At 39.3% G+C, this 15,016-nt stretch overlaps 1 protein-coding gene across 1 annotated transcript; it reads right to left on the bottom strand.

The window, feature by feature from the left end:
- Positions 1–182: 182 nt before the first annotated feature.
- LOC117779663 (chondroitin sulfate proteoglycan 4) lies at positions 183–14,997 on the bottom strand. Its single transcript, XM_034615929.1, is given in 12 exon segments — positions 183–2,248; positions 2,479–3,091; positions 3,094–3,381; positions 3,602–4,265; positions 4,355–4,508; positions 4,572–5,980; positions 6,681–7,709; positions 7,766–8,354; positions 9,142–9,323; positions 9,388–9,618; positions 9,715–9,911; positions 14,919–14,997. Coding segments are annotated over 12 exon segments (7,170 nt in total). The 3' UTR covers positions 183–513.
- Between the last annotated feature and the right edge of the window lie 19 nt (positions 14,998–15,016).

Below are 15,016 nucleotides of genomic sequence, written 5' to 3'. Positions count from 1 at the left end.
TAAGCCAGCTTGACATTTTCGATAAGTTGTGGCGGTCGGCCAATACATATAAAATCAGTGTTTGCAAAATGCGCGCTGTAATTTAAATTTAGTAAATAATTCTTACCACTGAACTCAATTTTTATTTAGAATACTATTCTCAACTTACAATCTGAAAGAAAATAAAACAATACTACTATATAAGCTTAAAAATATTGTCATTTATTTTAAATGTATAATTCGCAATTCAAATTGTTTTCTAACATAAAAGCTTAAGACTTATATTGAAAGTTGGCAAATGTTATAGCTAACGAGTGAAACTCCTACATATAAATATATCTATATATGGCAAAATTTGTAAAAGCAACTAAATTAAATAGCTTTTCGATATGTTATAAAATGCTTAATAAAAACTAACAAAGTCCATTTGCTTACAACTAAATCGTGCGAATCTCATAAATCAGCCTTAAACTTACATAAGTCTAAACGTAAATAAATAAGCTAAGACTAATTTGCCGCAATCTCATTCTTTTTTCAGACCCAATACTGATTTCGGCGCAGCAACGGATTTGTGGGCGGCGCTGAAGGCGGCGAACTGACGGAACCGGATATGGAGATGCTTTGGGGAACGGAAGCATAGCCAGCAAAATCGTTGGCCATGTCGCAGGATGAACTCCAGGCGTCGTGATCCACATGGTAGGGATTATAGCGTTGGGGCAGCATCATTTGCTGTGGATCGCATTGATCGTCCGTTTCATCCTCATCCGGATCGTAATCGGGATATTCGTGCTTAAACGATTCCACGGGTATTATTTTGCAGTGAGGGATATTACTGAATCCCGGCAGCGGAGTGGAGTTTCCTGTTGCCGGCACAGAGTCCGCCTCGGAGCTGGCATAGTGAAGATGATGGTGATGATGCTGTGGACTGACTGAAGTCAAATCCGGTGGACAGGGCAACGCTGGCGGTTGATCCTTGGATATATCTGCCTTGCGCTTCCGCATACTCCTCATCTTCAGCAGCAGCAACACAATGAGCAGACAAATGAGTAGGATAAAGAGAGCACAACCCACAGCCAGATAGTTAATGGATATATCCGCATTTCCCAAATGCACAGTCTCCGTTTCGAGAGCCTGGGCGCGATACTCAATGGAAACTGTGGCCTGTGCCGGCTGCACTGTTTTGATAATGAGCTGATAATCAAAACTGTCGCTTTCCGCCTCCGTTTCATCCACGGAAGCATGTGGCACAAAGTAGACGACACCACTGCGAAGTTCCTTGTACGAGAAGATGTTGGTGGAGCGTTCGTTCTGCGCATCGGTTCCAGTAAGTAATGTTGCTCCATTGCTGCTGCTCCGTATGATCTTCCTCAGCTGACCCGTGGCTGGCATGCGAGTGATGACAAATTTGGGATTGAACTTGTTGAGCTTGAGCGAGAGTGGATTGTCATTGACCAGGGAGCTGCTCAATCTGATCTTGCCACCAGCCGCACTGGAACTGGACTCTGCCTCACGCATATCAATGTCATTGATCTTTATGACCGGCTCCACCATCACCACAACATCCACCTGGGCAGCATAGTTAGTTCCTGGCACATAGGCACTGATCTGAAACGTGTCATTGGATCGCAGAGAATCCGTTAGCATGTACGTAATCTGTGATGTTTCCAGCAGCTGCTGACTGAATCTCAATGTTGGCTGATTCTTGTACAATAAGATGCCATAAAGCGGGGAATTGGAGATGTTATAAGCCAGTCGATCCACTTTCACATTGGTGCTCAGCCCAATATGCTCCAAATTCATGTATGCCTTGTCCGAGCCCTGCTGCAGACTCACTGGAGTCTGTGAAACAGCTGGCAGCAGACTTATCGGAGCCACTTTAATTGTAAAGATCTCATAAGCCGGATTAAACTGACCATCCGTGACTGTAAAACAAAAGGTGGTCGACTGCGGTTGTCCAAAGTGCACATAAATAATGCGATCATTGTTGACATCCGCCTGTGTAAACTGATTGGAGAAGACCAACAGGTCCTCGGGCTGCCCATTGTTATTCAGCTTTTTGAGTACTCCCAACGTAGGGCCGCTCATCACATCATATATTATTTCCTCTGGAGGCGTGTCCTTATCCTCTGTGAGTAAAGCATCTCGCGTTATGGTGCGATTCTCTCCTTCAACCACAACCATTTGGGGAAGATGGGTAATCAGTTGAAAGGGTTGATCATTGATGGGATTGATGGAAACCGGAATGGTTAGATTACACAGAAAAATATTGCTGAAAGGAGAGAAATTAGATAAGCATATAGATTTCATTATCTAAACCAGGTTGCAAGCCTCCAAATCTATGAAAAAGGTTCGGTTAAATGGTTTGGTTTTAAACTTGGCTTAATTTAATAACAAATAATTTATTTTCTTAACTGTTTTCATTTTAGCTTGAATTTTTAAGCCAAAAAAGTAGGTTAATAAAAAGAATAGAATTTTTTAATCAGTCTTAGGTCAACTTACCCCTGTGTCAAGTACACTCCCATAAGTATAGTATCCTCTAAGGTATCCGTATGATCGTGTATGTAATATACTTTTTTGGTAAAGAAATCACTTGGATGATAACGTTGCATGGGCTTAAACTCATGTCCCAGCCCAATGCTGCCATGTGTGGGCTTCTGTGCCGCTTCGATAAACAATTCCGGATTGTTAATGCCAGCTCGCGTTTTTAAGTACTCCAAAATTTTGGAGAAATCCAGCTTAATTGGCACAGAACCTCCTTCATCCACATTTAACTTTGAAACAGGCAAAAATCGTAGTAATCCTCCAGAAGATACTGAGATTTCTATATTAAACTTCTGATCCAAAAGGCGATCACTGCGCTCGGCCACCACGTCAAAGAAGAAGGAATCATTGATGCGGAATTCCATAATGACTGCCGTGTGCTCATAGAAGATGTGTCCGTTGTCCACATCGTTCTGGGTAAATTCGCTGATTTCCTTGGCATATCCATTGCCCAAATACTCGTTGACAATGCGCCCCAAATTGGGAGGCACTGTAATATTATAGCGTATCTCACGTTCCTCATCCGAGCACTTGAAGTGCAAATGATCGCGTAGAATTTGCTTCTTAGTGAGGGAAAGACATGCAAATTCTCATTGTGCTCGACTAGGATTTCAATGGGTTTGATCTCAATATTAAGCAATTGAGTGCTGGTATTAAAGAGTCCATCGGTGACCAGGAAGGAGAGTTCGTTTTTTCTTGAGTTGGCGTTGTGTATAAAGTAGATCTTCTCGGAATTGATTTGGGATTGGGTGAAGTGCTCGATCTTGTGCAGGGTTGCAGACTTTTCGGCCAAGTAACCTCCATAAACGTAATTCACAATGTATGTTAAATTCTCTGGGGGAGTATCATAATCCTGGACAACTAATGGGTAGAGAAATAAACAAGAAAAAATTGGTAAGATGAGACATTGATAAATTGATAGACAGAATTAGATATAAAGGAAAAATATACAAACGGGAGAAAGAGAGGGAATATTCGAACATAATAATTAGGAAATTTGGACAAAACAAGGGAACGGCGGAAAAAGTTAGAGAGGTAGAAAAATAGACAGGGAGAAGAAATAGACAATGATTAAACTTACGTAGATCTGTATTCCTGATGACATAACGCCCACCATTCCAAACCTGAAGACCTGTATTGGTCACCATCATGGGCTCCTCATCATTGACAGGAACTACAGCAAACTCCAGTTCAAAGGGCACGCTCTCCTTGTTCCTGGCCATGGCGATCATTGTTAGAGTATCCGTTGCATTCTCACTGCCATTGTGCACATATTGAATGCTTCCCTGTTCCAGTTGCTTTTGCGTAAATCGCTTGACCTTTGAACTGCCCGCAAGTATATGCCCCGAATTAGGTGTTATAGTGACTATATACTCCAATATCTTGCCCCGATAGTACTCCGAATAGGGTTGAATATCTGTAGCGCTCAATTGCACCATTTTTCCCTCCACAACCGAGATGATATTCGTGTGCATGTAAAGCTTCTCTGGAATAATGATAATCTTCAGCATCAGTTGACGCAACCACGTAATGCCATTGGTCACATCGAATACAAAGTAATCCGAGGATTGATTAACTCCTGCTTGGATATAGAACATCTTTTCCGTGTTGACGGAGGATTGATCAAAGACCTTGCAGTTGTATTCATCGTCAAAAGACATGGACTGCATTTCAAGATAACCATGCATCGGTGAAGATGTAACCAAGAAGGTTATATCACCTGGTGAGATGTTTGGATGAACGACCTGAGGAAGAGATAAAGTCGGATTATTTCATGCTTGATAGAAAATATAAAATAGAAAATAGAAGTTTCCCTAATTTCCTTCCTAAATACCTCTAAAATATCCCTTGAGATCAACACACTCGTTGATTCCTCCACGTAGAGTGTGTGATTCTGTTTCACCTGCAGGGGTTCCCAATAGGCCGAGGGATATATCCGAAATATGACCTCGCCTTCGGCTGTAATATTCTTAATATGCACGCGATATCTGAAACGTAGGAAAAAGATTAATATCTCTTCTGGATGGTTTACTTTTTTATTATTTACTCACCTCACTTTATCCATCGATGCTATCTCTGTATTCCAATAGACCAGACGTTCTCGCTCTATATCCATGTGGGTAAAGTTGCCCAAGGATGTAAAATTGGTCGCCTTATGCATTATTGTCCCATTCTCCCTCTCTGCCGCTCCTGGTTGTCCACTGAGGTACATGAGAATGCCATAGGAAGGCGGCTTAATCACCTCGTAGTAGATCTCATCTAGTTTCATATCCAAATTGGTTTCCAGCACAAAGTCCTTATTCTTAAGGATAACAAACTTGCCCTCTTGCACAATAGAAGCATTCGCTGGCAACATGGAGACAAAGGGATCGGAGGCACGAATCTCCAGCTGACCATTCACCTCATGTTCACGATCAGTGACTATGAAAGAGGCGGTGCCCACATCTGGTCCGCTGTGCTGGAACATTATCCTGCGATTGGCAATGTCATCCTGACTGAAAGTGTCTATAAAGTGTCCCGACTTGTAGAAGGCGCCATTTGTACTCGACACATGGGTGAAATGGATATCCGTGTGATTTGTGTTCACATCCGCATCGAGATATTGCAGCACAGTTGGATTAAGGGTGCGAATGCCATTGCGGACTACATGGAAGACACGTTCCACAGCACTGCGATAGGGTTCATTATCATTGACCAGCTTGATGTGCACCTCCATATTAGCCACAAACTGGAGATCTGTCTCATCGCTAGAGAGTATCAACAGCTCGAACCCATCCAACGTGGACTCCGTATCATCGTGACAATAATAGATATCGTTGCGGAAAAGTTGCTCCAGTGTAAACAATTCCACAGGAGTTGTCAATCCCGTGTGTTCATCATATTTACAGACCAATCCATGAGATGGCGGCACCGACACTTGGAACTGTAGACTCTCATAGATGTTGAATCGTATCTGGAAGTGGTTTTTAGTGATCAATGCCCTTTCACCTTCCTGCACCTGCATGACATCGAACTTCTGAAAGTGCAGCTTATGTATAAGCTCCTCCAGCGGATTAAAGATGATCTGCAGTTTGCCCACCACATCATCGCACTCCGCCACGGACACTACGAATTCCAGATGATCCGTAAAACTCGAGTAACAACTGTGATGAGTCTTGTAATGAATGCGACGCTTGTCAATGTCCTGCTGCGTAAAGGAGTCCATCTGCTTGGCCGCCTTACGTGATCCCTCCACATAGATGCCGCCATATTTCGTCGGCTTACTGATCTTATAGATGATATTTCGGGGAAAGCTGCCAATTGGTACCGTCTCATAGCTCAACAGTTTGTTGGTCAACAGAAACTCCCGAGTTCCATTGATCGCTATGATCGGAGGTGAATTGCAGGCGATCTTCAGTCGAGTAAATGTTATCCGAAAGTCAAAGGTTTGTGTCGTCACAAAGCCAAACGAGGCAATAAACTGTGAGAGTTTAGGAAGTGACATAATTAGTATGATGTAAGGTGTACATTTATATTTGAAGTAAGGAATTTAAGGAATTGTAAGGGTGTTGAGGAGAGAGCCCCTCAATAGTGATAACAGAATTTCTAATGTGTTTTTAATTAGTAACAAATATTTTACCAATTTAAGAGATAGCTTCGTTATATAATTAATGCATTTTCTTAGGTGTAAATGAGATTTTTAATCCATTTATTGGTGTTCTTATAGAAAAATATTTAGAGAAAATCTTGTAGTGACAATTGAGAAAACTTTGCGTAGGTTCCTGTGATTTGTAGATTATTTCTGGCTGGTAATCGAAAATTTAATCTTTGCGGAAGCCATTAATTGAATTTATTTTTAAAATTGGATAACTTAATTAAATTTCTTCCATCACTGTCCATTTTGTTGCATGCTTTCTTCAAAAACTTTAAGCTGTCATAGCCTTGTCAAACCTTAACCGATTCCCTTGAGAAAAGTCAATAATATTATTATTTTACCTATTTGATTTTACAAAATTGTAAAGTACAATTTTTTTCCATCACTGTCAATTTTATCTACACTTTTCCCTGCACATTTTTCCTTTAATAACGTTTATGGTCACACTTTTCGCCCATTATAAAACTATTTTACATTGATTAGGCAATTGCTAACAGTGTTGGCTGCCCGTTTGACAAATACGCACCTTGAATTCATCTTGCCAAGGGAAATCGCTGTTGTGCAGATATCGAATTTGTCCCAGCAGCAACTGGCTATCGGTGAACCATTCCACGTTCACCCAGGTGCCGTCAATCTGTCGGAGACGCTGGAGCACACCATGTTGGGGAGGCTTTACAATATCGTAGCGTATATCAATATGTTCATCGACGGCATTCGTGCCAATGGAGAGATTGGCGGGTGTTAAAAGAACAGAATTCTTGTGGATCATGATGAGTCCTGTGTTGTTAACAACTCGCAGCTCTAAAGGATGCACTGAGACGGGTAAATAGACTGTATCACTGGTCTCTATGCCATCGGAGACATGAAGCAGCAGTTGATAACTAAAAGATTCAGTTGTCGTGGAATTGTACAAATAGGAGACCTGACCCAGATTGACATTCGCCTGGGAAAAGGTCATCGTGTTAATGCCACCCACCATGAAACGACCAAAAGCCTCTTGGGAAACCGTTGAAGGCATAATTGTGTAGATCAGATCACTGGGATCGCTATCGGGATCTACAATGTTGAACAGGTCCACATCAAGTATACGCTCGATGCCCTCAATAACACGCAGAATCTTGTGAGAATGCAACTGCAGCTGGGGAGGATCATTCACTGCTGTTATATTCGCATGGATTAGAAACCGATGCTTTCCGAGAATATTCCCGGGTATCTTATGGACATCGCCATGAATCTGCATATCCAGCGTGGCGTGATCATTAAAGTTCTCCAATCCATTGTGCACATACTTTATCCTATCCGTCGCCAGATCCACGTGCTTAAAGGTACGACAGGGCACAAAGTTTGACCCCTCTTGCGAATATTGAAGGAGCTGTCCATATTTAGGCTGCTGCACCACATGAAATGAAATGGATTGCTCACTGAGGCTGGGATAACGACGCATGTCGAGGAGTACGTTTATAATATGAGTTGTGAGAAAGACCGTGCCGCCTTCCAGCAGCTGTATGGGTGAAACATAAAGCAGTTCCAGCTCGGGACTCGTTTCCGTAAAGATCTGAAAAGAATAAAGATTAGCAGATGCTTTTCCTAGTTGGTCTGGAGATAATTTACCTTGAAAGGCCCCTGAAAGTCCGCCTTAATGCAGTAGGATTGATCACAATAACATATAAACTCATCCACGCCATGTTGACTGCAAATGCCGCTCTTCAAACAAGGACTGTGCTCCACACATGGATACTTCCACACACAGTTCAATGCCAATTGCCTTGAGATTGTCATCTCCCCGAAACCCAATGCCAAGTTATTCACATGGATGTTCCTCATGCATCCCTTGAAACTGATCTCATTGATGCGCAGTCCTTTGTTGATTAGACGACGACGCATCTCCTCCTGCACGCCGCCAAAGAAGACGCTCTTCTCGAGATTTATGCTCGTCTTGGTGTCATTAGCATGATCTCCACGATAAGTCAACTGTCCATCGTCCAGCACCAGCTCAGCCATGACAGCATTATATCTCAACAACACACGATGCCATTTGCCATCCGAAATGGTCTCATTTGTCATGAACTGCACCAGGCTGCCGGCCTTGTTGAATGTCAGCTTTAGTTTCTGATCCTCAATTTCCAGCAGCATAAAATCATAGCCGCCATTGAAGAACACCGTTCCCGACTCCGTCATCGTTCGAAATTGAAATGAGAGTCTGCAATGTCAATGGATTACATGAGATTAGTCCTATCTAATTCTTCATATCTATTTCCATAAACAATCAATGAAAGCCATTCATGGAAAGAAAATTAAAGTTTGTACAGAACGTTCAGTTCATTGTCGCTCAGAGACTTTTTCCTTAAATTCTTGTATATTCTATACTTTATCATAATATTTATTCGAACTCACAAACATTTTCTACAGTATCTACACTGATAAAAAAAAGTGTTCTAAAGTCAAAATTTTGGTCTCAAAACTAAGAATTTTGATCTAAAAATGCTTTAAGAACATTTTAAATAAGACTAAGTTTTTTTTTTAGAACAAATGTTCTTAAAACTAAAAAAAAAATATTTAAAAATGATTTTTTAAGTTTCTAATTTTTTTTTATTAATTTTGACTTTTATTTTTTTTTACGACATTTTATTTTTTCTTGGTAATTTTATAAGTGTTATTTTAATTTGTTACGAGTGGTATTCGAACCGGCGCCTACCGCTTCACAACTGAAGCGGTTTTTCTACTTATACTTTCCTTATAATTTAACATTTTTAGAACTTTGATTTATTAGATTAATATTCTTAGTATTAGTGTAGAATTAGTATTTTTTCAGTGTACGTATCTCTAAGTAGAGCTTTGAAAGACTTTTTAAATTTAAAAGTAACCAAAAGTGATGAAGTATTTCACCAAAATTTTTTAAAATTCGAATATTCAAATAATCATAGCTAAGCTTCTTCGCCTAAAGCATAAACTCAATATTAACCCACTCGGAGGTATTGTAAACTCACGTTTCTCCCTCGGCATGCGACTCCTTGAGCATCAGAGCAAAGGAATCATTGCTCAAGAAACTGATGCTATCCTGAACTCCGCCATCAAATTCATTGCTGCAAGTCCAAGAGACTCCCGTGCTCGTCGTGTGTCCCGTGCGATCTTTGGCACGCTTTATAATGTTGATGTTGTTATAAAATACCTATATAAATAAGCCAAATGGATTAGCTTATGTCAGTTTATGGACGCTTGTTAATGCCACTCACATCGGAGATGCAACCACGAAAGCCAATGACATCATTGAGAAACTCGGCCGTAAAATCGCCAACGCCGCCAAGGAAGGTGCCAAAATGTACGTTGAGTGCGGCCAAATCGTTTGGCAGCTGTTTGCGCATAATGTGACCATCCACCTGCAGGGTAACATTATTCTCGAAACGTTGCACGGCCACATCGTGCCACTCCAAGTCGTTAAGCTTTTGCTTCTTCGGCGAACGCAGCTGCAAAAGCAACCGGAATAAGTATCGAGTTGTTGCCAGTTGAAATATGCAACAGGTTGAATGGAAATGGGAATGGTATGTACGAAAATTGCTTACCTGGACCACATCCCGTTCAATTTTATAGCTAAAACTGATGAGGCCATTCTCAAGACGCAGCAGGCAATAATCGGTACGACCGGCGGCCAAAAAGAGGAATGCATCCTCCTGCTTGGTGCGAAACTTGACGCGTATGTTCGTTGACATTTTGGCCTCCTGCAGCGGCATCGACACGTAACCATCGCCGAATAGTGAAACTGTAACAATATCACAAATTTAAATTCAAATTGAAATGGACATAACATCAGATATACTCGTACTCCTCCCATATTATATGTGGCATGTTGCAACCAGTTGATTGGCAATCTAGCTACACATTAGACGTACTCATGGTACGTGCATAACAAATTTGTCCAGCTCTTTGGCCAGCTTGTCTGTCAGCTTGTCAGTCAATGTCTATGCACTCTGTCAGTCAGACAATCTATCTCTTATTTATCTATCTACAGATCCATCTTGTACTTGATTTGCTTAATTAGCTGTGCGCCTTGTTTGCATTGATCTCATTGCTAATATCTTTTGCCCTCATTCTACAGGGTCTGCTCTTGCTAGTGTATCTTAGGAATTACTATTTTATGATCGGCTTTGGCATATAAACTAAGATATATGCGAACATATATTTAGGATATTTATATACAAAAAATCGTGAATTTTCAAGATTAAATTTTATTTAATAGTAATAGTCTTAATATAATTTATTTAAGATTTTATTCGTAGCTATTTAAGTATATATTGTTAATTTTAGATATTTCTATTTATTATATGTATTTTTCTTTGTTTTCTATTCGAAATTTTTACTAATCGTTGAGCTATTTATTTTTTAAAATGTATACTTTGTTTCAGTAACTAAACATTTTTTTTGTTTAGGCAAAAAAAACTTTTTTCTATTTTCCCTGTGTCGATTAGATTAATAAAATTTCTGAAATTATTTGCTTGGCCCAAGTTAAGTTTTTTTGGAGATGCTTTCTTCCTTTTGCTTCAACTTCTTCCTAAAGAAAAAACCTACTCTCTTCAGCTAAATTTAGCCTATTTGTATTCTTTTTTTTACAACGTCTTCTTTTCAAGGCAAAGACATGATTTTTGTTCTGTATTCGAGCATAATATCCAACGCTTGTGAAATAAATTATATAGAAAATAAATTTGTCACTTTTGGGGGCGTATTTACTAAAGCTGCATTTAAAATTTGAGTTATTTTGGTAATTTTTCAATAATACATATATTTATATGCATGGCGGCATCAACTTTGACAGCAATTTGTTGGACAAACATTGGTTCCCAACCTCTCTTGGACATACGCTCTCGTATTGACCTAACCCAAATAAATGTATTTAGATGTATTTTTGAGCTGCTTGAACAAACAGTTCAAACAGTTGCACACAAATGTTGCAGGCTCACACACACACACACACACACACACACACACAGACAATCGCGACTGACAACCGTCAACAAGATAAACAAAGCAAAATGAGAAACAAATAATTTCGTTTATTGTTGTTGTGATCGGAGTCGTCGCGACGCCGAAGTTGATGTCAGCGTTGTCTGCGTTGGCAGAGTCGTTTTGACGCCAATTAGCGGCAATCAGGCGTCAAAAACTGGCGGAAAATCCTAAAAAACACTTTCCCAACACATTGAGTTGACCCAGATTAAGATATCGTTACGGTTTATTATTGAATCAAAAATTGAAAGTGATAAAAAAAAAGATGCGCAGGCGTTGCGCTTTTGAATAAACAAAACTGCAGCAACAAAAGCAATTTGCATTCAACAGTCAGCGGCAGCAACAAATGAGACATCATCAGGCAACACCAACGCATCCCCTCAGCTCATCTGTTAAGTTGCCCAAGCAGCGCGTTGCAAGAATTATGGCAACAGATGCGTTGCAAGTTGCAAGTTGCCATGGCGGTGCCATGTGACATGGTCCACACTACACAACTCCTCCCCCCCTCCACTCTCTATCTATCTAATGTCAAATTTATGTTCATCTTTGCCGTTGCAACGTGCAACATGCAACTCTGCCGCTTGGATAAGGTACCGCATATTTATGTTATGGCCAATGTTTATTTTATTTGAGTTATATGTCGCATTTAGTATTCAACTTCCAACATTTGATGCATTTTCTTTGATGGCCACACAGCGGAATTTCTTTTATTTTCCATCTGCATCTGCATCTTCATTTTCTTTTTGGCTTTTAATTAATGCTTCTTCGGTGGCCTACAAGGTATTGGAATTTTGCTTGTATTTCATGTTTCATGGCATTTATTACAACATTTCGTCTGACATTGACAATTTATAATTTTTCTTGCATTTTCTTTAAGCTAATTTGCCTAATAATGTCACAGTTTATGTGATTTGTGAGCCAACTTCGTGATGTTCAGCGAATTGCACGAGTTGCAGTCCAAATTTATGGAGTTTGTCTCAGTTTTAATGGACTCGAACTAATTGGGAGTTTAGTCTAAGACACATTAATTTTTCATAGTATTAAATTTTAAACTTTCTGTTGGATTTTCCTATTGAAAGAGCCTTAGAATTTATACAAATTTCATAGCTCGATTAAGTAGTAATGTAGCAAAAATAATACTATACCAGGCCTAATAATTACTGATTTCAGATCAATAAAATATCATTATTACAGTTTCAGAAAATTCTGTAGAAATTTGTTTCCCTGATTACTCCTTTATGTTTAAGATGGAATGCAGCAGATGTTAAACTCAGCTGTATAACTGTGTTAATTATCATTATTAGTAGATGCTATTAAGACTGTAAAATTCATCTTTCACTCTTACTTTTTAACATATTTCGGATCCAACTTGATCTTTATAGACAGTTGAAAGACTAAGCGAGAGTTGAAGCATTTTCACAAGCAATACGATTTTCCCCTGGGGAGTGTTTTATTCAAAACATTTTTTATAGCTTCATTCTACGGCTTTAGAGATCAATTTAAATCAAATAAAACCGACATTACGATATAGCAAACATATTTAAGAACCCATTTGCCTTAGCATTCAATTTTATGGCATGCCAGGCCGCGGACAGATAAACATGTGGAATGTGCATGGAAAGTCGCATCGCACCCTAATTAGACCCCGGGGTCACATAAAATTCAATTATTAGTATGCTTTCGATATTTTTTTCTAATTTGTGTCTTGTTTTTTGCCTTTCAGCGAGAAATGATAATAGAGCAATGGCAATCGACAAAAAGACAAATTCTCACATGACTCGAATCCGGTTGCGATGACAATCCATGCAATGAGGTTGACAATGGACAACGGATGTCGCCAAAATAATTTTAAGAAGTTTCAATGCAAGTCTGCACGACTTTTGCGAGCTGTCAGTTAACATGTGGTGTTATTTGTTTAAAGAAAAGAAATTAAGAGGGAATGCTTAATTAATAGATACCTAATGGGCCTAACCTTAAAATAGGAAAAGTAAATTCTTTCTGATGAGAATAATACTTACCGATTGTTATAAGACACTATTCAAACATTAATTGTAATTTAGATATTGTAATGTAGATAGTTTAAAAGTCCTTCAAGACTTGAAAACAACTATATTACTACGCTTATTTAAACTGATCAAAAATATGCCTATACATGTGTTTTGCTTTACCTTTTAGTCATTTTCAGCTTACAGGGTATACAAATAATGAATAATCAAGAGAACAGCAGCATATGGCGCACCAGATACTCGCAGTAGTCAGCTACATATACAGATACATTTGTATCTGCGCCTGTGTGTGTTAAAAGTGTTCAAATTGGCACAATGCGTTGCGCGTGTAAATGATTTACATTTTATGCTGTATAAATAAAAGTTCTGTGAAAATTCAAATGAACCAAACACAAATAAAAAGTGAAAATTCGCATCTAGTGTGCGATCTCGTATGAATCATGCAACGTTGTGTAGTGTCTTCCAAAGTGACGTCACGTGCCAACTAAAAATATCATTAAAAATACATTTGCGCCCCAAGACCAAACAACCAAAAATATATATCCATTCTACATATTTGTATGTGTGCATATATAATTATACTTATATATAGTGTTGAGAATTAAGAGCATGGCAGCATTCTGTACGTGTGTGTGTCTGTTTTTGTGTAAGTTTGTATCTGTTGTGGCTTGCAACGTTTTGTGGTGTGCCGCAAAGGCAAGATGAAAACAAAGTGGAGACATCGACGACAACGACGACAAAAGTGCGCCTCAAGTTAAATGCCAAGCGTGAAAAATGCGTTAAGTGCAATGCGACGGCGCATTGTAGTTAAGTAGTTGGGTTTTATGGCCAGGCAGTTACCATGGATCGCACAGAGCTTGAGAAAGTTGCGCCCTAACTAACAAAATGCTTAAATCTGGCACAAGACCAGCCACAGCAAAACAGTTGCACAATTTGGACACGGGCTTGGCCAGGAAATTGCATAAAACTAAGCGAAAAATTGACCAAAAAATCAAAGCTAAAACGAATTTTTAAATTTATATTGGGGCTATAAAAAGAATTGATTACAATTTGACATTATTAAAAAGTTTTCAAACGAATATATGAAATCAGTATATTATTTAAAGCTGTATAATTGGTATCTAATTGTCTATTAGTTGTATATCACTTCAGATATTGCTAGATTAATGAAACCACTTATCTTTTATAGCACAAGATTATTAAATATGAAAATAAATATCTAGCTATCCTAATTATCATTAACTTTTAAGATAACTACTATTTAATTTATATTACTGTTGGTATTGGTGAGCTTTCAAAGCTATGTGTATGTGTAAGCTGTGTCTGTGTGAAAGCTAAAATAAAGGCTTTCTTTGGTTTTATTTGTTGCACACTGTGCAGCTTCTTTTTTTTTTTTTGGCATTTTGCTACCCACTGTGACTGCACCATTTGCAACTCTTTATTTTGACTTTTATTTATTTGTTGGCAGCTAAGTAAATGCAATTTGGACATTGCCCACGTTGCTGGCAAAGCAACAGCAAGTCGACAGCTCGAAAACTCGGCAGCTTCTGCTCGAGTGTTGGATTTGTGGCCAATTCGTGGTTGGCCATATTTGTAATGAGCATAAATCGTGCGTTGATCATTTGCCATGATAAATCGCATGTTTATGCCATGCAATTGCTGCTCGGTATTAAGTTCTGTGTCGCAGCAGCACCAACAGCAGCTACTGTGACTCTGATTTCAAGAGCGTAACATTTAATTAACTGGCCAAGCAGTCGACTTACCTTTCATGGACGATGCCGTTTGGAGCAACTGCAGCATGGCTAGCAGAAATCCATATCCAAATCCACAGAGGCGCGACATTGCGCTTCAGCTGCTTTGA

The sequence above is a fragment of the Drosophila innubila genome (assembly GCF_004354385.1).
Source record: "Drosophila innubila isolate TH190305 chromosome 2L unlocalized genomic scaffold, UK_Dinn_1.0 4_B_2L, whole genome shotgun sequence".
NCBI classification, from domain to species: domain Eukaryota; kingdom Metazoa; phylum Arthropoda; class Insecta; order Diptera; family Drosophilidae; genus Drosophila; species Drosophila innubila.
The sequence above is the reverse complement of the archived record's forward strand: the minus strand, read 5'-3'. Positions and strand labels throughout refer to the sequence as shown.